Genomic DNA, 26,963 nt, shown 5'->3' with positions numbered 1-26,963 from the left:
AGGAGGGGTTTCCCATGTTACTTTAATATGAACTTGTATTATCTGAACTTTTTTTACATTCACCCACCATTTCATTTTATTTATTTATTTGTGGTACGAAGACTAAACCCAGGTGCTCTACCACCAAGCTACATACCCAGCCTTATTTTCTATTGAGACAGGGTCTGGCTTAAGTTGCCCCAGCTGGCCTTGAACGTGTGATCCTCCAGTCTCTGCCTCCAGGATAACTGAGGTTGACTTGCCTAGCTCATTTTATATTTTTTTAAAAAGTTGAAAAGGAAGCAACACTGGATCAGCTCTCCTTTCACAAATACACCTTCCTTGCTTCCCAAGTCTTGATTATACCCACCCATGCTGGATGGGAAGCACCATCAGGTAAGAGAAGCTTGGGGGCCCAGACCATCTGTGTGAGCATGTTATTGCCACCTGTTAAAGCTTCCTTCCCAGGTGGTGGGCATAGTACAAAGGATCAAGGAAAAACAGGGTTAGGGTAGATGAGGCCCCTGCAATCCACACCTCATGAGATCATTTCCACTTGGCTATTCAGTGAAAACAGTGAGCTGAAAACCACATGCAATAAACAAGGAGGGGCAGCCAACAAAATCTTAAAGTCTCAGAAAATGTTCAGTAAACATTTGCCAAGCAGGAAAATATCACAACGGAGTTAGTAGCTCCCCTTCTTCCCCTGATGTTACTTGGGTTTGGGGTGCAGTGTCTCATACAAATCATGTTTTAGGGCTGTAGCATTCAGTGCTAGAGTAGTGCTTACCTAGCACTTGTAAGGCCCTGGGTGAAATCCCCAGCAGCACCACAACCCCCCCCCCAAAAAAAAAATAGTTTCATGTTTTAAAGGCAAGTGAATTCCAGCTCTCTGCACCCTTACCAACCCACCTCCCCCCACAAATGCTTCCAGTAGCTGTGTGCTGCTTCTTACCCCCACCCCACTGCATCCCCAGCTCCCTCCGTGGACAGCTCCTACCCTTGAAAAGCTTTTTCTAGCCTCAATCGTTTCTTGATCTTGGCTCCCGTCCCAGACCAGCTGCCCAGAGCCCTGGTTTCTCTGCTCACAGAAGCCACTTCACCAGCCAGCAAGTTCCCCACCAAAAGTGGCATCAAAGCCAACAGCTGGGAACTTGGTCATCCCCAGCTGTGTCTGGCCGACTTGGCGGCCAAAGGGGAAATTCAGGGCCTCCAGGGCTCTGAGCAGTGGATGAGGCCCTTATCCCAGCCCCAGCTACCAGCCAATGCCAGCCTGTCCACTAGACAGAAAAACACACGCTGGCCGCCTGCCCCGGGGTGTTTCCAGAAGAGAAATTTAATCTAATTTACATACTTCTAGGTACATCGATAACCAAAAGGTGGCCACTGAAAAAAGTTAAAAGGTCAATCTGCTCCCGGTATCTAGCTGGCCCAGGATTGCAAAATAAAAAGATCCACGTTCCTTCTTCTCTACACAAAACGCGTTTTTAAAAAAGTGAAAGATCTAGGGAGCTATACATAGAAAGCAACAGTGAAAAGGGGGAGGGAGGGAGGGATGGGGGGAGGAGAGTCCCATCCCCCCCCACCCTCCGGCCCTGGAGCCCCTGAGGCTCTGGGGGGCCTTGACATGGCAGGAGGCAGCTGTCAGCTCTGAGCTCTTCCCCAGCTAGGAAGGCCCCTCTGGGGGGCAACCAACAAGGATTTCCGTGGCATTGTGGGCTCAACGGGGGCTCCCAGGCCCAAGCGGGTCAACAGAGGGAGCGTAGTTTCCCCTGAGCAAGCACCGTGGCATGATGTGATCGTTTAACTCGGGAACTGGGGGGCTAGGGCAGATCCCGGGTCTCACGAGGTGCGTGTGTGCGTGTATGTTTGCATGTGCGTGTGTGAGAGGATATTCATGGGGACAAAAGGGGACCAGAACGGGAGTCTTTGGGGTCTCTGCAAATGGCCATGGATGGCAGAAATAGCCCTGTCTGGCTGCTAGACATGGGGTAATGCTGTCCTCCCCTGTGAACAGATCAGCTGCCACCAGGGACTGGCTGCTACCCCTGTGGAAGACACCCTTGTGGCCCCAGAGTCCTCAGGCTGGGGGAAGGGTGGCTAGCTGGCTCCCGGCGCCCATCTGTAGTGTGCCCGGCCCCCGAGGGGCACCGGTTTGAGGTTTTGGCTTGCTCCTTTGGAAACGGAAAAGAAAGGAAGAGAGGGAAGAGGACATAGAGGAGAAACAGTAGACAGAGGTGGCACAAGAGGAAATCTGGAATGCTTTTGTTAGGGTGCCTCTGCCGCTGCTGTCTGTGCCTGTGGGGCTTGGGGCTCCTCAGGTGCAGGGTCTGCTTTGGAGAAATTCATCTCCAGGATGTGCCGCTGTAAGTGTCGTACCCACTCTTCCTGGATGGAGAGGGGGCCCTGGAATTCCACTTCACAGAACCTGTGTGGGAGAACAGGAAGAGGGAGAGGCTGCTGCCATGAGGACAGAACACATCCCTGACACACCTGCTAAACAGATCAAATTCAAGATTTGAGGGAAGAGGGGTCCAGAAGCCATGTGTCTCTCTGTGGACGGTCACCTCGATTCATTATGGGGCTCTGGCAGGGTCCCCTGGAGATGAAGTCGCTGGTGCTGGGTAAGAGACCTCCTGCTTCCCAAGTACCTCTACCATCTGTCTAATGCATATGATCTGAGATGGTAGAAGGTACAGAGAAGCAGAGTCTACCCAACTCACCAGGCCCCTCTTCCTCTTGTCAAGCCAGCATCAACAAGGCCTCATAGCATAGGGTCCCAAAGACTTGGATTTAAATCCTACTCTCACTTTGCCTTTATGGCCTGAGTTGAGTCACCTCATCTCAAGACTCCCTGTTTCCTGGACTTTGGTAAGAATTAACTAAGACCTATTTTTTTCTTAATCAGACACATATTTGTTGAGGGCTTACCATGTGCCAAGCACAGTTCTCAGTGCTTTATGACTATGAAACTTGGTCCTCATAAAAAAATCTTTCAAGCAGCTCTTTTTTTTTTTTTTTTTAAGAGAGAGAGAGAGAATTTTAATATTTATTTTTTTAGTTTTCGGCGGACACAACATCTTCGTTTGTATGTGGTGCTGAGGATTGAACCCGGGCCGCACGCATGCCAGGCGAGCGCGCCACCGCTTGAGCCACATCCCCAGCCCTCAAGCAGGTCTTAAGGATGGGAAAATTGAGACATTGGGGAGGTAAGTCACTAACCCGGGTCTCACTGGCTACAAAGCTTGGGGTGTCAGCCTGATGCTCTGAGATGCCAATGTCTGAGGAACCCTGGGCCCCACTGCACCTAAGGATAGTACCTCCTACAGCTATATCTGCCACCCCTACTGGACCCCATCCTGTTCTGAGCCTGGTGGCCGAGGCCCAGGTGGGCGTTCTCCCTCACTCCCCCAGGGGCAGCATACCTGCACTTGAGGGTGTAGATGTTGCCTACAAACTTGACAAGTGATGTTTGAGGGGGTCGGGGCACCAAGGATGGGACTGGCCGCACCCGGGGTGGAGGTTGCCGCACCTCTTCCAGCTTCTGATGCAAGTCATTGGCCTCCTCACTCCCCCGGACCCCAGTGGAATCTGGGGGGCGGGCTTGCCGACGTTCAAATTCTAAGGTAGGGAGAGAGATGGGAGATAAGCAGAAGGGCCAGGGCCCTGAAGACACCCTGCTTCAGCAAGTAAGGGGCAGACACTCTGGGGACTCATACAGCTGGTGACCAGCTGCCGCCTGGGTAGTGGAAGCTGAATGGAGAAGCAAGCATCTGAGGGAGTGAATGTAGGGCAGAACCCAGTGAGTAGGGCCCAGCAGGCACCCACCTCCCTCATGACCCACCTCCACATGCACTCACTGTTGATGTTCTGCCGCTGATGTTCCTCAGCCTTCACAGTGCCTGGTGGGCTGGCTGCCAGAGGCCGCTCACCGCTGTCGGCTGCCCGGCCAGCCTCAGGCCCTGGCTCCCCCCCAGCACTGCGGCCAACCAAGGCCAGGCCCCCAGGTGCCAGCCCCAGGGGCGGTCGCTTGTCATTGTCACGGCCATGGCCAGCACTTCGGAACTTCTTGGTAAAAGGGCGGCCGCCTTGGATGTAACTGCGGTAGGCGCCCACCTTCTGGGGCCGATGCTTGATCCACTCGCTCAGCGTCTCGATGGGCGAGCCGTTGACACACCACTCTGTCACACCAAACTGCCGCAGGTGTGCCCGTGCATGGCTGGCCAGGGCTTTGCGATTTTCAAAGTAAAGGCCACAGAGCTCGCAGCAGGCCTCGGTGGCTGCAGGCAGAGGGGGTACTGCTGAGCCATGGCCCGAAGGGGGCAGGAATACCCAGAGGGCCTTGCTCAGGCCAGGAGCCAATCCCACCTCCCACAGGGGCCCTATTTGGGGGTCAGTGCGGGTTTATGCGGCATAGCCCGGCCTTGCAGGCCCTGGCAAATGCCCTCCCAGGACCCTGCCACCCACTGCTTACAAGAGTGGGAGGTCTTCTCATGGAGGGTCTTTGCCTTGAAGGGCAGTTCAGTCTGGATGTAGGTCTTGGCCTTGACCTCTGCGGGGAGGAGTCGGTCCTCCTGCAGGGGCCGCTTGGCTGCCACTGAGCTCAGGTAGCCAGTGGCTGAGGGTTTGGCCCCAGTGATGGGTGTCAGGCTGAGCTCCCGGGGAACCTGGGCTGGCCCAGCTCCTGGTTTGCCTGGCCGGCCAGCCAGGGGCGACAATGGCAGTGGGGACTGCACAGGCCCAGGGGCCACTGTGGGGGACCCATCCTCAGCCAAGGCAGGAGCCAGGTCTCCAGCTGGCGGCTCCTTCTTGATGAGGCACGGCTTGGCCTTCTTCTTCAGGATCTCCCGCAGCGTGTCGATGGGCGAGCCGTTGACAGACCACTCGGTCACACCCATCTGCCGTAGATGGGAGCGTGCATGGCTCGACAGGCCCTTGCGGTTCTCGAAGAACTCACCGCAGAACTCGCAGCGGATGTCGCGCACCGGCTCTGCCCGGGACGCTGCAGGGGGTCCAAGGTTGGGGTGGGGGGAGAAGGAGGCAGCGGCTGCGGGCAGGAAGCCTCCAAGCTCAAGGCCCATGTTAGTGCCAGCTGCCTAGCTGCCCCTGTCCCCACCCCACCTCCAGACTCCAGTGACTTGCTCCCTCATTTGGGCCTTCATAGGTCCTTGTGTACATCGAGCCCTTCTGCTTGTTCTGTCACCTCAAATTCTAGCTGGATTCACAATGGTTCCCTGTGTGATGCTGGGCAAGTCACCCCCCCTCTCTGAGCCTTGGTTTCCTCCTCTGCAAGATGGAGATGAAAAATCTTCACTTCCCAGTATTACTGGGAGAATCTAAAATGAGAATGGTTCAAAGCACGTGGCACAGAGTTGGCATACAAGCTATAAGGCAGACCTTAGGCCATCCTCACCTGCTTGGCATACAGCAGGCAGTCAATCAACCTAAGCAGAATAAACATAGCGATGGTCTGAGAGGGAAACAAGTGACAGTGACATGATGACAACTACTATGCACAGAGCTTTCTGTAACCAGGCACTGTGCTAAGTGCTTCATCTTTGAGACAACCACAAATGTGGGACTATGTTGATCTCCATCTTCCAAATGAGGAAACTTGCCCAAGGTTGGATATTATCAGATTATGGAGGAGAAGATTTCTTGACTCAAATTTGACTCCAAACGTCAAGCAATCAATTACCAGGAACATCAGAAAGACAGTTCAGACATCTACTGCCAGTCCCTCTACTCCTGCCATGGTAGATATCACTAATTGACCTCCCCAGGAATCTGGATGGCAGCCACTACCAACTGATTGAAGATGGCACAAAAGATAAAATATTTTTGCCATCACATATGACACAGTTCTACCTCCCCTGTATGAATAAAGGAGAATCAAGCAGCAGCTCTGTTGCCCAGATCTGCACAGGGGGAATGTACAACTGGCTTCACATGTATCCTCCCTTCTAATTCAACCCTGGGTGCTACAGATACCTGCAAGGGGAGGCAGGGAAGAAACCCGACCATTCCTTTTCCCTACCCTGCCATAGGTTCACACTTACACAGGTTCAAGGGTGTCATGTCTTCCCTCGGCGCCCCCCAGGGACCCTCAGATGGGTGCGGCTCCCCATGAAGGGCCCCTGGCAGCATCTCCCGCTTGATCTCCACCCGCATTTGTTCAGGCTTCAGCTTCTTAGGCAGGGAGGTTGCTGTCAGGCCTGGGAACATCTTCCGGGCCGTGGGAGGAGGAGAGGCAGCTGGTGAGTGGCCCAAGGGGCTGCCTGGTGGTGGTGGCAACTTCTTAGCCAGAGGTGAGATGTGAAGGTCCGAAGGGTTGCGGGCTTCTAATGAGCTGCCAGGGCCTCCGGTGCCCACCACCTTTGCCAGGGATTTTGGGCTAGGCCCTGGTGGGTGGGGGGGTCCACCTGGCCGAGACTGGGTCCGTCTCTTCAGGATCTCCCTCAGTGTGTCGATGGGCGAACCATTGACGTACCACTCAGTCACGCCCATCTGCCGCAGGTGGGAACGTGCATGGCTCGACAGACCCTTGCGGTTCTCGAAGAACTCACCACAGAACTCACAGCGGATGTCTCGAGCTGGTTCTGGGCCGGAGGCTGCAGCAGGAGAGAGGAGCAGTTAGAATTTATTATTACAATGGTCATCTGTAGTAGTGTCCTGGTCAGCTGGGTGTGGGCAGCAGCATGCCCACAGGCTAGGGTGGTGATGGTGGGCAGGTGCAAGTAAGGGAAATAAGGATTAGGGCAGGGGGGACAGACACCCAGTTGGAACAAGGGGAAGACTCCAGAGAGCAAATGGGCCCCCAGTCCTGACAGAGGACAGAACCAAGATTCCATAGCTCTGAGGAACCCAAAACTGATGGGGAAGGAAGCGGCAACCTAGGCACCACATGCCACCCAGTCTGGGGAGGCAGATGTGAGCACCTTTCACATCAAAAGGCGGGACCCTCCCCTTGGCCTTCATTCTCAGGGAGGGTCATGGTCATGGAGGTCAAAGGCCAAGAGAGAGGGCCGAATAGCCCACTGCCAAAAAGATCCCTGGGCAGAGCCGGACCATTGCCAAGGGCCCCTGTCTACTCCCTGCCTCAACGGGGAGAGAGTAGGGAGGGGGCCGTGACCCCCCTCCCCCGGGAGGGGCTCCAGGGCCCGCAGGGAGGAGAGGGCGGCTGAAGCGAGAACCTACAGAGGTTGAGAGGAGATGGCTCCACATCAGAGGCCCAGAAAATGCCGGCGGCTGCGGCGGCCGAGAGGTCCTGCTTCCCCCAGGGGCTGGCCGTACCCGCGGCCTTCAGCTTGGCCTTCTTGGCCGGCGGTGGGGGGGGGAGCAAGGAGAGGGCCGCAGAGGCGGGAGGAGGCCGCCCCAGCTGGGCCAGGGCTCCGCGCCCGGGTGGGAGGCGGATCTGGACGCCGTCCCTCCTGATGAGCCCGTGGAGCACGTCTATGGGGGATCCCTTGGCGTCCGGGTCGCTGACGCCCAGGTGGCGCAGGTGGGCACGGGCGTGGCTGGACAGGCCCTTGCGGGTCTCAAACCAGGCACCACACAGCTGGCAGTCCAGCTCTCTGCCCCCGTCACTATCTAAAGCTGCGGAGACAAAACACAGGGGGGGTTCACGGCCGCCACCTTGGCCGGCCCTGGGGGAAGGAGACAGGAGGGTCTGGTGTGATTCTCAGCTGCCCAGGCAGTTCAGGGTCCAAGTCTCATGGTGCAGACTTATTTTGAGAAGCTTTGGGCAGCAGAACATCCTGTTCCTTGTCTAGTTCTTTGGCATCAAGGTGAAGGTAGAGAGCTTAAGGAAGTGGGGTGGACAGTGACCAAATTCCTGCGGCAAAGTCTGACGCTCCTGGGCCCTCTTCCCTGGGACCCTTGCTATGACAGCTGTGGGGGCAGACAGCAGGGGCCCGGATGGGTTGCTAAGCATCATACAGCCAAGGGCATGGTTGCCAAGAACCCTGTTCCTGAAGACACAGCACTTCCAGTAGAGTAATTTCAAGGGAACATGAGGTGCCAACTTGGTGGGTGGGAGGTAGTGGTGGTGATGACTAGACTCTGGGGTCATCCCCAGACTCTAATGCTCACAAATACATGGGAAAGCCTGATGTTCTACAGTACATCTCACAAAACCTGCTCATTGCATTTGGAGGGTTTCTTCCCAAATCCTACTTTCCAGGCCCATAGGCAGCCCAGCTGGAGGAACTCCACCCTCAGGCACAAATAGAGAAACCTATACAAAGAATGACCAGGAAGATGTAAAGACAGGGCCAACTACAGGGACCTCCTGTCAGATGGACTACCCGTTTACCTACAGGACCTCAAATGCCCTGAAATCCCACTGAGGAATCCAGGCCCACAGGAGCCCTATTTACTTACACTACCCCATCCTTAGCCCAGCAAAGAATAAAGAGCTGCCACAAAGTGGTAAGGATGACGCTGGCAGGCTCAGCAGTTGTTGCCAAGCCTCCAGGGGAAGATCAGCAAAGTTGGAGAGAGATGATCATATGCAGGGTGGTCCAACAGGAGACACAGTGAGTGCCTCAACCAACAAGCTTCCTTGGCTAACCCAGGATGTGGGAGCTGCAGTCCCCACTCTCCCCACCCTGAACCATCCTGATCTGAGGCCCAACTGACATCCCAGTCCCTCCCAACACTGGGGCCTCCCTCAGCTCCCAGGACCCACACTCACTGAGATTCAGGGGCCCCTCGTCCTCAGACTGGGGCCACTGTGCCTTTGGGGAGGTCGGCCGGGGGCTCAGGGACAGCTGGGGGCTCTTGTCCTCAGGATTCTTGGGGGTAGGGGAACCCGTCAGGGCCAGCGGTGCCTTCTTGAGGAGCGGAGAGCTGGGTGTGTGGGCCAGGCCTTTGGTCGAGAAGCCAGGAGGAGACTTGATGGCTTTGTTGACAGCAGGGGCATCCAAGGGCTTGGCCAGGGCAAGGAGACCTGGCCGGGTAGCCCCAGAGACCAATTCTTTCGGCGAGTTGGACTTCTTAGTTAGGCCTGGGGGCAGCCCAAGGGGAGCATCAGGCAGGCCCTTCTGCTTCACCAGCTCGTAGAGGAGGTCGATGGGGGCACCACTGCTCTCCGACTCTGCTACACCCAGCTGTCGCAGGTGGGAACGTGCGTGGCTGGACAGGCCCTTGCGGGTCTCAAAGCAGGCGCCGCAGACCTCACAGGTGGTCAGGCTCTGGGCTAGAGGGTGAAATGGAGGTCAGGAGAACAAACTGTGAAGCCTGTGGGCTCAGCTTGTCCTTTCTCCTCCCACTTCACACCCAGTTTCTGTGTAAATGTTTTACTTTTGTCAAGGCCCCTTGAGCCTCACAATGATTCTAATGAGGTGGGGATTAGCCAGTCTGGTTTGCAAGTAAGGAAACTGAGGCTCAGAGAGGGGAAGAGTTGTGCCCAAGGGCACACAGCAGCAGATAGAGCCCTTCTGTGGTCCAGCCAATGCAGACACTTTTCTGATCTCCTATTCATAAGGATGCCCTGGCAACAGGTTCACACAAACAATGACTTACCAGACACATGCTTCACACTGAGCTAAGTCCTAACTGCTCTCTACAGCTCAACCCATGCCCCAAACACTAGGCTAGAGGCCTCAGCCAGGGTCTCTGTGGTTCCCTTGCACCTGCTTCTATAAAAGGACATTTTTCCCCTGCCCACTTGCTTTTTTGCTTTTCCACCCCCAACTTTAATGATCTAAAGTCAAGGGCCAGGTCCATTTTGTTCCTGTCACATCCCTGGGAACTAGCACAGTACACGTCAAGACTCATAACCACCTTAGAGTCAACAGAATGAATCAGTGTCACCTGGAAGATCGTATTGCTAACAAGGGATGGTTGGCAAACGACCTGGCTTTGAGTGTGAGCTCTTGACTGCCATGACCGCTGCTTCTCTGGATGCCCTTCTCTTGCCTAGTGTGAAGCTGGATGCTGGGCATGGCCAGGACTGCATAAGCTCAAGGGTAAAAACAGCTAAGTGTCTCCTTGGCACCTTAAGATGTACTAGAGAAAGCCACGACCAACCTGGGAACCCATATTAACCCCCACGCCTGAGAGCTCCCCTGTAAACCAGGAACCTGGACCAGCCATAATCCCTGCCCTGTCACCTGGGCCACTCACCCTTGAGGTCCGGCAGCTCCTGTTTGCTGCCATGAGGAACCTCGGCGGCCACTTTGCTGCTCAGTCGACTAGCCACCTGCTCCAAGGCCCCAGGGACAGGAAGGCTCTTCTTAGGAAGCAGGGGAGAACCCAAGTCCATGGCCACCATTGTGTTTTCCTCAGAACCCAGGCCTGTGGGGTGGAGGAGATGGGCTCAGCCCAGGCAAGGGTCAGGCTGTCTACTCCCAGAAGGATGAAGAATGTGGCACTTCTTCATTCTCGGTGCCTGCTCTCACTCTAAGAAGCAGCTCACCCATGAAAGCTGAAATTCAACCCATAACTCCCAACACCAGCACAATGCAGGTACACAGGAAAGAGGAGCAGCAGCTTCCACCCACCAGAACATGGGAAGGTCAGGGTACACAGTGCAAGTCCTGTGTACAAGTCTGAGCTCAGATTCCCATCCTGGAGAACCTTAGAGAAAACATCTCTCTGGGCAGAACTTACAGAGAAGGTAGAGGTGGGTACAGTCAGAAGGGGAATCTGACAAAAGAAGACCAGGGTAAGGAGGCCAGAGAGGCAATGCAAAGGCAAGGAACCAAGGACAGGGACTTGAGACTTAATGAGGAATCTCTGCTGGCAAGACAGCTTAGGCTGGGCCTTCAGAGACAATGTGGGGAAGGGGAGGTCTGCCCATTACTAGCTGAAACGTGAATGAAAAATGGCAAGAACTGGGAACCTGGACAAGCCCAGAAGGATCCGACTGGTAAAAAGAACAGTGACAATCACTGAATTTTGTGTGAAGTTTCTGAGTATCAGGCCAGGAAGATTCCCCAAGTAAGAGGTGCATGAGGGGGACTCAAGGGTGGGTGTTCATGGTCTAATTTTTCACAGAAAGGAGCCTGGGAGGTCTGTTGAGCTGCAAGCTGAGAGTTCAGAGCATGACAAGAGCTCTGTAGGATGGGAACTGTGTCTTGGATGGCCTCGGAGGCGCTCAGTGGGAGGCAATGGGGCAGGAGTCCAGGCAGGTCCCCTGATCAGTTTGAGTCCTACAGAGGCAAGGAGAAGGCAGACAGGGAGGCCGTCGGCAACGGGGACACCGAGGGCTTTGTCAAAGTCTCCGCGTGCGGGGGGGGGGGGGGCGCGTCTGTCAGATGGGACAGGGCCAAAGTGGGTTTCCGCACCAACGAAACCGGAACCGTGACAAGGGACGATCCTGGGACTCCAAAAGAGGCAGGGGGCATTTGTCAGGCGGGATGAGGATCCCAAGGGCCAGTGGCAGTGTTTCTGAGGCCCGGGACCCCGCGAGCAGCGACAGGAGGCCCGAGACCTGCGCGACTAGAGGGCCTGGGGGGAGGGGGCGTCCCGGAGACTGGACGGCGGGCGTTGAGGGCGGCAGCGGCGGGCGGGACGCCGACTTTCCCCACCCAGCACCCTCCCCGGTGCCGGCTCTTACCCGGCGGGGGCGCGGGCCCGGGCCCCGGCTCCGGCTCGGCCTTGGGCCCGTCCCGCGGCGGCGGCGGCGGCAGCGGGGGTGGGGGCGGCGGCGGCGGCGGCGCCGGCAGGGTCACGGGGCCCGGGCTCGGGGGGCAGGGCGGGGGCGCCCCCGTGGGCGCGCGCTCCCGGGCGGCCCCCGCGCGCGGCCCCGCCGCCGCTTTGCTCTCCGCTTTTGTCACTCGGCACTGGGCGGTGGAGGCGGCCATCTTGGCTCCGGCGCACGCGGGGCGGCCGCCCCAGGCGAAAGCAGCCGAGCGCCGAGCGCCACCGCCACCGAGCGCGCTCCGCCCCGCCCCTCGGGGTACGTCCAGGATGGCCTGCCGAGCGCCTAGCGCCACGAGTGAAGCGTTAGTCTGGGCCCTGTGGACTCAAGGCAGCAGGCGCTGGGAGTTCTCCGCGGGCCCAGGCTCACCCATGCAGCCAGGACGCGCGCCGAGCGGCTTCCAACTGCCGCCCCATCCCGGGCTCCGGATTTCCCCGGCTAGGATTGGAATCCTCCTGCCACAGGCATCTACCTCAATATTATCAAGACTTTAGAGACCCGAGGGGGCTTGGGGGGTGGAGCTAGGACCTGCCCCGGGATCCTAACCCATTCTCTTTCCTGCAAGTCTCCCTCTTTGGGTCGACGATTCTGGAAGACACCCGATCCCCAACCACGAGGATTCCCCCCAACATCATCCTGGTATCCAGCTGTCTTCCGACTGTGCTGTCCTGCAGTCCTAGGGAACGCTCAGACATCTAACATTTCAAGCTCCACCGGCTCCTCCCTCCTCAACTCCAAACCGAGGGCGCCCAGCTGTTCCTTGACAGCTGGGTGGGGCCAGAATCAGGCCGTTGCCCCGCCCCCAACTTGGCACCCGCCAGCTCCGGCCCACTTGGGGAGAGGGGAGGAGACTTCTAAGAACAGCCCTGCAGGGCCACTGCCCACACCTAGCTGTGATCTCGGGAATTCGTACTAAAAGATAAATAGCTTCTAGGACCGTCCCAACTGCTCCTTTTCCTTGCGCCCCCCCACCCCAGATGTTCACTGAATAAATCATAGCTCTCTTTCCTCCCTCTGGACAAGGCCAGGGCAATGCCAAATTCACTTCCTCCCATCCATTGGCTGACGCCTCACACCCCAGTGGCTTGGTCAGCTCCCTTGGCAGGCGCGGAGGGCTGACACATTGGTATTCTGGTTAGAAACAACTTGGCCAGAGGTGAAACTGGCTGCGGAGCACATACTCCCATCCTGTTCCAAGTGCCAGATAAGAAAGTATGAGCCTGACATCCAGGTCTCTGCTAGGATGATACAGAAGAAAGGGAGGCAGGGCTGGAATCTACCATCTCCTGCAGCCATCCTCAGAGCTAGCTATGCCTCCCAACCACTACTGAGGCACTACAAACCAAATGGAGTAAGCTGAACACTAACCAAGACAAGAAGTCTGAGATCACATCCCCACTCTCTCTCTCCTAGAGATATGATCTCAACTAGGCACTTGCCTCAATTTCTTCCTTGTTCAAGGAAGAGAAGAGTCTTTGATATCCCTACCCTACCCTTTGCAAACTCCAAAGTGCACTTCAGTGGACTTGCAGGTGGGATGAGTCCAGTCAAGCCTAGAAAACAGATCTGGGTAGAACCCTGAAACTGCAAGTAAGGAAAACAGAAGCCCCAGCCCAAACACAACTGGGCCAATTTCCCTTGCTCAGATATCTTTCATTTCTCGGGGCCCAACTGCTCCACATAGACAAGTTCTCTGCTTTATAAAAGTTGCTGCAAAGTCAGCTTTTGCAAGGCTGAGATCTTCACTTCTCCACTTCCTCTACCATATCCCTGGCCCCCTGTGTCAAATATAGATTCTAGATTTTGAGTGTGGGAGGGATTTACCAGTGCTGACTTTGGTTGAGCATCTGCAATCTGGACTTGTAGATCTGCCCTGTCCAGTAGAATTGCCACTTATTCAATACTAGCCATATCTCAAATGCTCAGCTGCCACATGTGGCCAGGGGTGACTCTCCAGAACAGCACAGATAACTAAAGAACACTTTCATCATCTCAGAAAGTTCTATTGGGCAGCACTGCTCAAGATAGAAGATTCATTCATCAAGAACAAGAAACCTGGAGCCCAACTGCTTGAACTTCAAAACTTGGCTCCTTCTGGCTCTGTAACTTCAGAAAGGTTAATTAGGCTTTCTGTGCCTCAGTTTCCTCATCTGTAAAATGTGGATGGTCATAACATCCCACCCTAATAGGGTTGTTATAAGGATCTCAATGAGTTTGTGACTGTAAAGTGTTTAGTACAATGTCTGATTCCTCCTAAGACTTCAATAACCATTTGCACGGAAATTAGATTCAGAAAGGGCACTGGCCCAGCCCCTGAGCAAAACAGAAATGACCCCTAAATAGCAGGAAGGTGGTGAGAAGAGTTGTCAATATACTTTGTAAAATGACTCAAAATGCTTCCAAAAAAGTAGTGGCTGCCCCCACCCCCATCCACTCCATCCCTCGGAGCTCCTGGAAAGGGTCAGGGCTCCAGCCTGGCCCGCCCCCTCCCCTTACCATCTCCGTAGGCTGGCCCAGGGTCCTCAGCCCAGGTGGGTGGGAAGGGCACGGTAAGAGGTAAGCGAGGCCGACGGGAGGTCAGGAAGCTGCCAGGTGGCCCGCCAGGCTCTCGGCCCAGGGGACTGGGGGGCAACTCAGCAGCCGAGGTGGCCAGCAGCTCCTGGAGGATGTTGATGGGTGAGACGGTGAGCTCCCAGTTGGTGATGCCAAAGTCACGCAGGTGCGCCCGGGCATGGCTGGAGAGACCGGCCCGAGTATCAAACCCAGCCCCACAGAAGTCACAGCGCATTAAGCTGAAGGTGCCAGGATCAAAGTTGGCCACTGCAAAGAGAAGACGTAGACTGTCTATGATGGGGCAGGGATAGGGGTAGCCGCTTTCTAGGCCCAACCCCTTCTGTTTCCCCAGGGTTCTCACCCTCTGGACCACACTGGACGGCCTTCTTTCCCTTTGCCACTGCATTCCTGCCTGCCTCACAGCATTCAGCTCCTGCATCCCAACCCCAGACACACTCTAGAAGGCTGATCTCTCAAGTTCTAGAAGGCTGAACTCCCCCCAGGGATCCTGTCATTCTCCAGTTGTGGATTCACAATCAGTTGGGTGAATACTCAGTGCATGACCTTCTTGTGTCTATTTTTGATCACCACTGCCCAGTACTGTAGATTAAATACATACCGTATAAAGAAACGGCAAACAGAGGATGTGCTGCCCCCTCCTCTGGGAGCCTTCTCTGAGCCCCGCCCCCAGGTGGAGTCAGAGATTTCCTTGCATGGCTTCCCCAGCCTCCAGGTTCTCCCAGCCTTCATTGCTTGACATCATAACTGCCTGGTTTCCTCCCTGTCTACCCCACACCCCCCAGCTTAGTGTATACAAACACACTCTCTCACACTCAAACGCACCACACCAGCATCTCCCCAAGTGGACTCTGTGACTGCCAATGTCAGAACCACCCAGGGCACTCCTGTGGGAGATAGACCTTCAGAATCAGAACCTTGTCACCTGAGAATCTGCATACCTCACAGGCAGCCCCAAGTTGTGAAGTCCACCAAGGGTCCCCTCGCTCTTGACTTGGGCCATGAATTCCAGGAGAGCAAGGTCTCCTGTTTTGTTTACTTCTGTGTCCCTCGGCCCCTGTGCCCAGAACAGAGGGGACCTCACTCAATAAATATTTGTTGAATGAAGAAATTAAATGGAATTATTTGCCTGGGGCCAATTCCTCTGCCCAGGCTCCTTCCTCCACTGCAGGCATGGCCAAGACATTGGGGCATCCACCAACCACACATCCACCAACCTTTGGTGGTGACCTTTGCTGTGGCTCCCAGGTCTCACAGGAAGGAAGACCCCAATTGCACCCTGCATGGCACTAAGGGAGGATTTAGAGTGAGGGTGGGTGGGTGTAGAACTCAGCTTCCCAGCCTCCTGGCGCCCAGGCTGTGGAGGGAGGTGGGTGCCAAAGCAAAGCCACTCTACCTTTTTTCTTCTTCTTCTGGAAGGAAAACCTGCGCTCAATGGCCTTCACCTCCTCAGCAGAGATGAAGTGCCGCACATTGTAGCTGACGCCCACGCGGTTCAGGTGGCCACGGACGTGGTTGGCCAAGCCGATGCCATTGTGGAAGCGATCAGGGCAGTAGGGGCATTTCCGCTCCTCGTGCTTCAGGGCCATGGCTGGGTCTCCCTCCAGGAGTGTGTCTAGCCCGAGGGGACCACCCAGCGGAGCATCCAGGAGCAGGAAATCCAGGGGGTGGGTGCCCTGCAGCCCCAACTCCTCTGGTGGCAGTGTGGGGGGTACCCTAGCTGCTGCCGCCATGACCTGGGGCCCTAGCTTCGCCATCAGAACAATGGGCACCATCCCTCGGAGCTGCTGCTGTTGTGCCCTGGAGCCCTCGGCTGCCTGTAGGGCATCTCGGAAAGTCCGCTTCAGCTCTAGGGCTGGCTGGGGGATGAGGCTGGGGACAGATGGAGGTGGAAAGACTTCATTTCCCAGAGAAAAGTCCATTTCAGAAGTCAGTGCTACATCTTCATCCTCCTCTTCCTCCTCCTCTTCACTCCAAGGGTGGCTACGGTCCCCCAGCTCCGGCAGGTGGACAGTGCTTTTGTTTCTACTGAGCTGTATGGAGTAGGGGGCAGATGCCAGGGGTGAGGGAAAGGCCAGCCTTCCAAGAGGTCTCTGGCCTGAGTCGTGCGGGATTGGCTTTGACAGTGAGAAATTCCTCATGCCCAGCTGCTGGCAATCTGGGCCATAGGCCAGGTCGGGGTCATATCCAACAGGGTTCTCCCGCCACGCGGGGGCCAAGAGCGGCTCAGCTTTGCCAAAGTAGTCCATGGTGCTGTCAGAGAAGCGGGTGTATGCATCCTGGCTTGTGCCTGGCTGGCTGGCTGGGTCCACCTCAAACGCCTCGCCATCCTCTTCCCAGTGGGAATGAGCATGCAGGAGCCTCACATGCTCCCTGAGCAGGCTCTCACTGGATGCAGGGAAGCCACAGAAGACACAGGCACTGAGGCCTGAAGCAGCTCCGTAAGTTGGATAGAGGAGAGTGCTGGCGTCGGGGCCTGGGCTTCCAACCCTGCTGCCACCACCAAAAGGCTCCTTGGTCGGCTGGCCCCGCACATGCAGCTTAGCATGCTGCACAAAGGCCCTGGAGGAATTGGTGCCAAAAACGCACTTGGGGCACTGGAGCCGTGCCTCACGGCCCTCGTCACCTGGAAATTGCTTCAGCTTCTGGATTTCCTCGATGATCTTCTCCCGGGAGGCCTGGTGCAGCTGCCGGTGTTGCTCGAGGGCAGCAGGGTCGGCAAAGGCCCAGCCGCACTCTCCACAGGCTAGGGGGGCCAAGTCAGCGGGGGGCTCCTGGCCCGGGGCTCGGCGGTGCTGGCTCATGTGTTCCAGAAGGTGTTCCTTGTGCTTGAAGTAGATACTGCACTCGATGCAGGGGAACACGGCTGGCTCCTCATCTTCATCCTCATCAGGGCTGCCCGTCCCCTCAGCCACCTCCTCCAGCAGCTCACACAGGTAAGGCCCTGTTCGGACTGCGGGCAGCAGTGGCTGCAGCCGCTCCACAGACGCTTCTGAGTTCACCGTCCAGGTCTGTGTAGCTACTTCGGAGGCCGATGTCGGCAGGCCCCACTCAGAAGGCTGGGCCAAGCCTTCAAGGTCCTCCAGGTCCTCTCTGGTGCCCACCATCTCCAGGTCCAACGTCTTGGAGGTATCTTCCACCGGCACAATCACCCTCCTGAAGGAGGCCAGGGGTGGTGGCTGAGGAGACAGGTCCAGGTGCAGCCTTGAGTCCCGTGGGGGCTCCTGCTCATCTGTGTCTTGGAGCCAGTCAAACCTGGGGTGACCCCGGGGGGCTTTTTCCAAAAGCTTCAGTTCTCCCTGGTGGTGCAAGAACCTTCTAGAGCCCTGGAGCTCAGCATGGGGTTTCAGGGTTCTCACAATGACTGAGTCCTCGAATCTCCGCTCAGATGGGATGCCCTCCCCGGCCTCCTGGACCAGGGGGTGCTCCCAGGGCCCCTGGCCATCTGGGGGACCAGGGAAAGGGCCCAGGAGATGGGGTGGTGAGGAGCCTGGCTGGAAGTCCAGGCTGCCTCCATCCCAGCAGCTGCAAGGAAGTGCCAAGGGGGACAGGTTAGCCATGGGCCTCAGTTTACCTTTCTAGGGTAGTGGTGGTAAGGAGTCCTCCCAGGCAGTTTGAGGCAGGCCCCAGATATCCAGCCCAAGGGTGACCTCAGAGAGTCTGGTAGCATTGGGGTGAGGGAAGGGAGGGACAGGGGAGTCCAGGCGAACCCTTCCAGAGCTGCTGGGTCAAAAGCCAGTTTTAACTCCCAGAATACACCTGTCCACATAGCCTGACCCTACTGCACCATAGGAGAGTGTCTGGGGGATGGAATTACTTCTAAGGAATGTCCCCAAGTCTGGTGGCCCAGTCAACTCTCATCTATCCCAGGACGACTTAAGGCTCTGACCTGTGTATCAAGCTGCTTCTGTGTTGATTCTCTCCAAAATGGGGTGACTTGGTTAATTTAGTTAAACCTCTCCCCTGAATTTGGTAAAAATTAACTTTGCAGCAGAAAGGTTGAAGGATGCACCTGCTCCCTGCATCTCCCCTCTTGGAAAGGCAGAGTCAGGAAAGCTTGATGGTCCCCACTTAGCCTCTGGCCCCAGTGACCTGACTCTCTCAAGTGGGAGGAAGACGGAGTCAGGAGAAGGTAAGGCAATTTCTCTGGGCCTCAGTTTCTAATCCTAAAAATTGGGATGATATCTAAGAGGGACCTCCTTGTCCCTGTACAATGTCTAAGAAGCCTTATCATGGGTGTCATCAATTAAAACATCACATGTGGCAGGGGCTTATTTAAATGCTTGCAACCACAACCTTTAAAACGGGGACCTTGACTCCATAAGACACAGGATGAAGGTGCACACAATTTGGTATTCAAGAAAACATTTTACTTCACTGGATATCTGGCTCCCAGTTAGCCAGTGACCAAGGCAAGTTCTTATTAAGATTGTTCCTGATCAAGTCTCCCTTCCTTATTAAAGTCCTGCCTCCATGAGGGGTATCAATCATGCACATGGAACAGATGAGGAAATGGGCTGCACAGACAGGGGAGCAGAGACAACGATGTCACCTCTCTGATGCTCACTGGCAACATGCCTCACTAACGGAACTATCCTTCCAGGGCTGTGGCAAAGATTCAGTGGGATAAACACATGCTGAGAGCCCCACCCTTAGCACTTATTATTAATTCTGAAAGCTAACGATTAATCATGATACCATCATTATCATATATTAGCACCTGCTAGTCTGTTTAATAAAGGGTGGCTGGACATGGGCACTGTGGTTGATTCTTCTTCTTACCCAGTGCTCCTTGGGTTCTTAAGGCGAATTTGTGAGATATATCTTATAAGCTTGATTTTGCAATTGAGGAAACTGAGGCTCAGAGAGGCCTAGCATCATTCTAAGGGTCAGCTGGCAGAAAGAGGACTTCAAGGGTCCAATCTCCAGACTCTTGCCTCTCTGGCTCTGCTCCTGGCAGGGATAATGAGAGTTGACCGTCTGTGTCACCCCAGACCTCTCCCCCGCCCTTAGCACATACCCAGGGGCTTGTCTATTGGGATCCACCTCCTGTGCCTGGCCTCCTGTTTCCCTCCTGACCCCTTCTACTCCCCAGGGACTTCTCTTAGGCCTGGGCACATCCTGCTTGCCCCCCTGCCCTCCCTGAGGTCAGGGCCAGCATGGCACTCACCAGCTGCTGATCCGATGGGTGGCGGAGGTGGCACAGGGGAGGGCTTCGCTGAGGCCAGGATGGGACTGCCCGTCTGCAACAGAGAGGGGAGACCCTGAGGGGCTGGGGTCCCCCTGGCCGGGGCTCCGTGCCCCAGCTCTGGGAGCCCTGCAGGTGCCTCAGAAGGGCCCTGCTGGCTCCCAACCACTCTCCCCAAGAGGCCGTTGGCCTCTGTACTGAGCTCTGAAAGGGGTTTCTCTGGAGGAGTCTTCTTCAGTCTTCTGGGGGATCCCAGGGCCTTGCTACTTTCCAAACCTCCTCTCTTTCCCCTGACCTGGCAGCCCGGGTGATTTCTTAAAGTCACACACTGGTAAAAACTCACCTGGCTTCTCATTATCCTTACAGTAAAAGCCAGATTCCCAACTGCCACCACAATGCCCTCAGAAGTCGGGTCTTTGTTGTTTTCTCCAACCTCACCTGCCCCTTGTTGGTCCCTCACTGCCCCTGCCCTGACTTCAGGACCCTCCTGTGAAGCCTCAAGGCCACCTAACTCTTCCCACCCTCAGGCCTTTGCTGTGCCCTCTGCCTGGCCAGCTACTCAAAAGTGACTCAGATTTTTTTTTCTCTCTCTTAGCATCTGCTTCATTTTTTTCTTAGCTGTCCCACAAGTTGCTTGGGTCCCTCTCAGGATGCTTGCTTGTGTGGGTCCCCTGCAAGCACATAAGCCCCACTAGAGCATGGACTGCGTCAGCCTTACCCACTACAGTATCCTAGTGCCTGGCGCACAGTGCTCAACAAATACATGCCAGATGATGAGTGATGAGCCTGGCCAGTCTGAGCTATGCCTTCTGGACCCTCTCCCAGGCTTAAATCCTAGAATGGAATTCCCTCCCGGGAATCCCCCGACACAGATAGGGCCAACTCTCCATTATCCACCTGTGGAGCCAACGCCTGGAGCGACCACAGGAATCCTGGCCTGTGTCTCCTCTGCCTGCCATGCTTGCCTGCCATGGGCAAGCGTGCCAACTGGGGAGCAGGCCAATTTCCTGGGCCAAGGTTAACACACTGGGGGAACTTGTGCCCTGGCCAGGGCTCGACAGATGCAATTGCTGGACTAGCCTCAATTTGAGGATGGTCCAGAAAGAGGGCAAGGGCTGGGAATAATTCTTTCTAATACCCACCATCCAATTTGCCCTGGAAATTAAGAGCTGACCTTTAGGAGTCGAGGAATAAAAACTGGAGGGGGGTGCCTTAGGTCGCTGCCTGGGGGTCTGGCTTCTGACCCTGAGAAAAGGGCTGTGACAGTGGTATCGCTTCTGAAGGGTGGGGTGGGGGTACTGAAATTTTCATATTCCAGAGCAGAGTTACTCAACCTTGGCACTGTTGAACATTTGGAGCCAGATCATTCTCCGGGTGAGGGCAATGCAGGAAGTTGAACAGCAGCTTTGGCCTCTGCCCACTAGATGCCACTACCTCCCTATCCCACAATCATGACAAACAAAAGTGTCTCCAGACATTACCAAGGTGTCCCCACGGTGGCCTTACTGCCCCTATTTGAAAACCACTAGTGTAGATGGGCAGGGAGCAGAGCCATGTTTGGAGTTAGGATTGGGGGTTGCAGAGCATGAGGGCTGGGAAGCAGGGTTTGGACCCCAGGACACAGGCTCCAAATGAACTCAAGTCACAGATGGAAGCTTCTTAGGAGAGGGTGACTGATTTGCAACTAACCAGTCCCAGTACAGCCTAGAGGTGTGGGTCTGAGGATCCTGGGTGTCCTGCTTCTAAGATTCTGAGACCCCAAGCTCTTGAGACTCTGGGTGTCCCAGATTTGGTAAGTCTGCTGTTGTCTAAGAACTCCAAGAGCCAGGGGGCCACACTGGCCTCTTTGTCTGAGCAGCTCCGGCGAGGCTCCTATTTTTAGTGGCAGCAACTTTGGAGGAAAGAGGCCAAGGAGGGCCCATGTCTGAGACTCGCTGGAGGTGGGGCTTTGCCCAGAGGCCTCCATACCAATGGGGATCCAGTAGTCCCTGTGGGTGGCAGGAGGTGCCTGGGATGCAACCCTCAAGGAGTGACCATGCGAAGGGGCCCTCATAGGCTCCTGCCATCTGGGATCCCAGAGAGGGCTTGCAAATGACAAAAGGAGGTATCCATGAACAACTTGAATCTCAGGCCAGGCAGCTTGGCTGAGTGGCCAAGAGCCAGACTTTGGAACCAGACAGATCCGAGTTCAAGGCTCAGTAGTATGACCTGAATGGCTTGCCTTTCCTGCTCCAAGGCTCCGTTTTTCTCCTCTGTACAATGGGTACGAGCACCAAATAAGTCTTGTAGGGACAGTGATGGGTGCCAATGAGACCATAGTAAAATGCTCCATCCAGAGAAATGGTGGTAGAAGGAAAGAAAGGAGGTAGGATTTCCGGGGGTTTGGGGATGTCTCTGTGACTTCTCAAGGTGAAAGCTGGAGGCTGAACTCAGAGCCTCAGGCCTGCTGACTCCACGCTCTGACTTCCTCTCCAGTTTGGGGCCTCAAGAGGGCACAAATGATGCGTCGTTTGTCCCTGGGTCCCCGGTGCCCAGTACAATGCCAGGCATGCACCAGGCTCTTTACTGATCCATGTGGAATGGTTCAGCCCCCTGAGACTTTGTCGTACCTGAGAGCCCCAACTTAGCGACATGTTGGATAGAGGCTCCAGGGCAGTTGTGGGGACTCCTGGCCAAAATCCACAGCAGAAGACAGAACAGGTAGTAGATACATCTTGTCCAGACAGAGAAGTTTGGAGGTGACCACTCCAGAGAGTCCTTGGAAGGGATCCAAGGGCTGAGTGAGGATGAGGGAGGGCCCAGACCTTGGGGTAGAACAGCATCCCCCAGAGACTTTTCTCATCTATAGGCATCACAAGACTCTCAGGGCAGGTGCAGGGGTTGAACAACAGAAGAAGGCAGGCGAGAGACAGAGAGTCCAAAGCCCAGGCCTTCCTCTAGCCTCCACACCACCAGTCCATCCCCACCCCGTTTGCCCATTTGTTCAGGAAAACTGATGAAGAGTGGACCTGACCTTCCTTGTCAGCCACAGTCCCCTCCTCTCCAGGCTGCAAAACAGGTGCATGCATAGACCCCTCTGGTTGATCCCCGGGGGGAGGGAGACACACATATTTACCTAACTTTTCCTTCTCTCCAGACCTGGAGTTTCTGCAGGTGGAGAAGAAATGCCCAATTCTTCACAACCTACAGGTCTGTTTCCTTGGGCTCCTACACAGTCAAGATCCCAGCCTTGCCCTGGCCAACTGTGTAAGCTTCGACAAGATCCTGCCACTCTCTGAGGTTTGAGGGGATTTCTAAGGTTCACTGGGTACTAACCAGCTAACCCTCAGCCCAAGTGAGTCTCACTTCACTATCACCCTGCTGCCTGACACCTGTAGGTGCCACCACATCTCCAAGTTTTGCATGTGTGGAGATCCCTGCCTGGATACCTCCCACCGGCTTCCCAGGCTGATCATCCCTCATCCTATTTCTTTCACTATCTGGCAGACTACTGGAGGCTCCAAGGCTGGGCTAGGTGCTTCCTCCACTCAGAGCCCCAGCAACTGGGCCACAACATGTGCACAGTGTGCATCCGTCTCCCCTGCTCCAGATGGTGGGGTCCATGGTCGCTGCTGTGTCCCAATACTAGGCCCACAAAGATGCCTCTGTAAATACCTGAGCAACATGAGTGGTGCTGATGGGCAGGACCCACAAGGATGCAGCACAGTGGAAAGGGATGAGGGCTGTTGAGCTATGTGACTGCTATTTTCTGTGACCTTAGGCAATGTATTTCACCACAAATTCTTGGTTTTCCCAATCCCTAACAGGGGATAATAGTCACCAAGGCTACCCCACAGGATTCTTTTAAGAATGAAGTGAAATGATCACAGAAAGGGTATGGTATGTTGGAAACCTCTGACAAGGTGTTTGGAAGTTCCTGAAAAACAGCCTTTGAGGACAGGCCAAGGAGATGAAGGGAGAAGTCTGATGTATCAACCCACTTTTCTCCAGCCACATCAGGCTCCAGCCTGGTCCTTGAAAAATGCCAGGCTCCTGCCCACCACAGGACCTTTACACTTGCTCTTCCCTCCATCTGGCATGCCTTTCCCACCATTCATCTCATGCTCCATCAAATGCCACCTTCTCAGGGAGGCTTTCCCAGGTCCCTTAGGCATGATACTGGAACTTTGTTTAATACCTTTACAGTCTGTGTCACTACCTGCACTTACAATATGTGTTTAGTTACTTGTCATCCATCTTCTCTTCTAGAATACCTTTGCCCAGAGGGCAGGAACTGTGGCCTCTTTTGTTAATAGCTGTTTTCCCAGCACCCAGAACAGAGCCTGGCACATAGTAGGTGCTCAGTATTTAATGCATTAATAACAAATCTTGAGATGGGGACAATGTGAGATACCCTTTTGCAGGGCAAACCAATGCACCAAGGGGTGGCAGGCATCCCCGACTCCCCAGTCTTTCCCTAGCCACTAGAGGGCACAAGCTGTTTTGGCCCATGGCTCTGGAGCAAGAATTCCCAAGACTGAAAAGAGGACCTGAGAAAGATTGATGGGAATGAGGTGCACCTGGGGAACAGGTATGCTTGAGGCAGGTTGCTCAGGGTGCCAAGATGGGCATCTGGGTCCAGGTAGTTCTGGCTCAGAGGTGGGAGCCAGGCCAACCTGAGTTTGAGTCCTAGCTCCTTGCCACCTAACGTGGGGGGTCTTGGTTTTCACAATTCTAAAATGGGAAACTAGAGTGCAAAGAGAAGGCTCTGGACTTCCAACTCAGACCCTGCTGTGCTATGTAACCTGGATCTCTCTGAACTTTGGGGACCAGGCTCAATGTTCCTTCAGGGCCACAGGGCCCACCTTCTTACCAGAAATGCCACCTCTGCCATCCAGAATGTCCCGGGGGCCTTCTTTGGTGATAGGCAGGTAACGGGTAGACCGGAAGATGCTACCTTCCCCTTCAGCAGCCTCGGCCCCACCCTCGATGTCCTCCCTTGGAGCTGGGCCAGGCAGTCTCTCTGGGCCTCGAGGACGATCTGGGGCGGCCAGGCCACCTGCCAGGGGCCCCTCCATGGGTGCTCTCTGCTTGACTCCTCTCAGTGCTGGATTGGCTCAGCGGGTCATTGTGGGTCTGGAGATAGAGAGGGAGGCAATGCTTAGCAGAGGTAAGAAAAGGACTTCTCAGTTTTTTCTCCCTCAAAACTCTAATCCTTACCCTTGCAGTTCATTCCCTTAGTTTACCTCCCAGTCCAAGTGGGCTAGATAAATGGTGCTGAGGTCCCATCCTTACATATTATATTCCAATGACCCCTTCTAGCAGCATGCCTCCATCTCCCACGAATAACCCCTTTATTTACCGAGATCCTTTACTGCCTCAGTTTACCCCATTTTTACACTGCACACCCAGCCACCTTATTTTCTCCATCATGAATCCTGTCACTTTTCTCAGATTCCTCTGTCCATTCACAGACAGCTTCACCTTAGCCAGTCCCACCCTGGCTTCTCTGCACGTGCACACCGTATGGCCATGCCTGTTTCCTCACATCCCAGCCACTTCCACATTCTGACCCTATACACTTACTTAAGTCTCCCCATCATTACCCTTTTACTTTTCTCACTTGGGTTGCCCATATCAATTACTCATGCACTTTTCCCACACTCCAACCCTCCCCCGAAAGACCTTAGGGCTCTCCAGCGTTAACCCCTTCACACCCACATACAGCCTCAAGTGACCCTACCAATTAACCCTTTTGCTTCTCACCAGCATGATCCCTCACGCATACCCAGCCTGGGTTCCTCCATTCCCCACCCTCCACCAAGAATGCTCTGGTCCGAGGCCAAAAGGGACCCCTGGGGCTTCTGGTCCAGAAACGAGGACCCCAGGGAAAGGGGGGCTGTCTCTCCACCTATAAATACCTTCAAGGTAACGGCAGAAAGTGAAGGGCAGGAATGAGGCGCCCTCCCCAGGGAGATGGTGGGGAGGCCGGGCCCAGGCAACCGGGGTGGGGCCGGGGCTCCAGGCCTGGTTGCAGGCGCTGACCTCAGGGGGCCTGGGGCTCCCAGGGGGCCTGTCGGTGGGCTGGCAGTCTTGGTGGGGGTTCCTGGTCAGGCCTGGAGGAAGCACCTGCAGGTGCCCACCGGGTGGGCACTGCCCGCGGGGAACAGGCTGGACCGCAACTTCGGAGCACTTTGGCAGCTTGGGGAGGGGGCTCCTGGCCAGACGCCCCCAGAGGGCCGCAGAGATGGGGGCTGCGCCGCGCTGGCGCACCCCTTGGGGGTCCTGAGTCCCGGGGATGCGCGCTTCGCCCGTGCACCCCGGGGCGGGAGACCCCGCGGGGCCGCCGAGGTAGGGGGAGACACCTGCCTGCCCCAAGACCCCCGTCCCTCCCCCCACCTGCACGGCCCCGCCCCCGCCCAGGCCCCGCCCCTGCAGGCCCCGCCCCGCCCCCCGCCCTGGGGGGTCCCGCCTGGCCCGGCCCGGCCCAGGCCTCCCCCTCCCCGCTCCGGCTCCGCCCCGCCCTCGGGCTCCCCAGGCCCGGTCGGGCCTCACCGAGGAGGCGGTGCCACCGGCCGGGTGCCGGGGCTCGGAGCTCCCCTCCTTGGTGCGGTCCTTCGCACCGCTACCGCTGCTGCCGCTCCCGGTGCCGGTGCCGCGGCCTCCGCAGCCGCCGCCGCCTCCACCGCTCGGGGGACATTGTCCCTTTAAATCGCTCCCCCCGCTGCCCCGCCCCCCCGGCGCGCAGCCGTGACCTCAGCGCGACAGCCCCGCCGCGCCGCCATGATGGGGAGGTCTGGGGAGCCCCCCCCACTACCCCCCCACCGCGCGCCGCCCGGCTGGGGGGCGGGGGGGGGCGACCAGCGGGCGAGCAGCCATGTTGGGAGTGTCCAAGCCGGTCACCCTTAAAGGGCCCGAGCGACCTGAGTGTCCAGGGAGAGGCTCTGTTGCCATGACAACCCCCTTGTCCTCGCCCCCCCCAATGGCTCCCATCACCCGGCTGGTTCTTCCAAAGCTAGGTTTGCTAATAGCACCAGAGGAGTGGGAAGAGGGCAGAGAAGTTCCTCCACGGGTCATTCATAGGTCATTGAGAACTCCACCCAATCCTTAGTTCCAGTCCCTTGTCCACTTCAGCTGTCTTCCAACCACAAACTCACTCCATCCTTCTCCATCGTTCACACTGGACTTAAGCATCTCCATGCCCCTAGAGCTGCCCTAGATCCCCATTGCTAAGGCCCCCTAATTCGCTGTCCCTCCAGGGCTAGCCTATTACAAGACTGCTATCTTCTCCTATCTACCGTTCATCTACCTTCCCATCCTTTCATCCACATGCCTAATCAGTCATCCACTCCTCTACCCATCCAATCAACTAATCACCTACTGTCCACCCCTCCAACCACCTATTCATCTATCCAAACACACACTCATCTATTCACAACCCATCTACATGCCCGTCCCTCCACCACTTAAGAAAATATCTATTTATCTGGAAAACCAAGTAAGCACCCAATCATCCTAATTCACATCCTTCCACTCTGCCACCCATTCATTCATCATTTTCATGTTTGTTTATCTTCTCCACATGAGGACAAGGGTCCT

At 55.9% G+C, this 26,963-nt stretch overlaps 1 protein-coding gene across 11 annotated transcripts; it reads right to left on the bottom strand.

Moving 5' to 3' along the window:
- Positions 1–968: 968 nt before the first annotated feature.
- Wiz (WIZ zinc finger) lies at positions 969–26,046 on the bottom strand. 11 transcript variants are annotated; one of them, XM_077796352.1, is made up of 13 exons: positions 25,920–26,046; positions 24,238–24,500; positions 19,368–19,440; positions 15,594–17,722; positions 14,123–14,446; positions 10,108–10,278; positions 8,675–9,178; positions 7,177–7,575; positions 6,039–6,590; positions 4,454–4,981; positions 3,840–4,259; positions 3,405–3,600; positions 969–2,407 (listed from the first exon to the last, which is right to left on the bottom strand). In XM_077796352.1, the coding sequence occupies exons 2-13, from the start codon at positions 24,440–24,442 to the stop codon at positions 2,248–2,250; spliced, it is 5,661 nt and encodes a 1,886-aa protein (XP_077652478.1). In that variant the 5' UTR covers positions 24,443–24,500; positions 25,920–26,046; the 3' UTR covers positions 969–2,247. The 11 variants fall into 11 exon arrangements, with proteins under 11 accessions (XP_077652478.1, XP_026245735.1, XP_026245736.1 ...); XM_026389950.2 differs by lacking the exons at positions 15,594–17,722; positions 19,368–19,440; XM_026389951.2 differs by lacking the exons at positions 15,594–17,722; positions 25,920–26,046 and having other exon boundaries at positions 24,238–24,344.
- Positions 26,047–26,963: the final 917 nt, after the last annotated feature.

The sequence above is a fragment of the Urocitellus parryii genome, chromosome 3, assembly GCF_045843805.1.
Source record: "Urocitellus parryii isolate mUroPar1 chromosome 3, mUroPar1.hap1, whole genome shotgun sequence".
In the NCBI taxonomy this organism is placed as follows: domain Eukaryota; kingdom Metazoa; phylum Chordata; class Mammalia; order Rodentia; family Sciuridae; genus Urocitellus; species Urocitellus parryii.
Note: the sequence above shows the minus strand (reverse complement) of the source record. Positions and strands in the feature narration are given on the sequence as shown.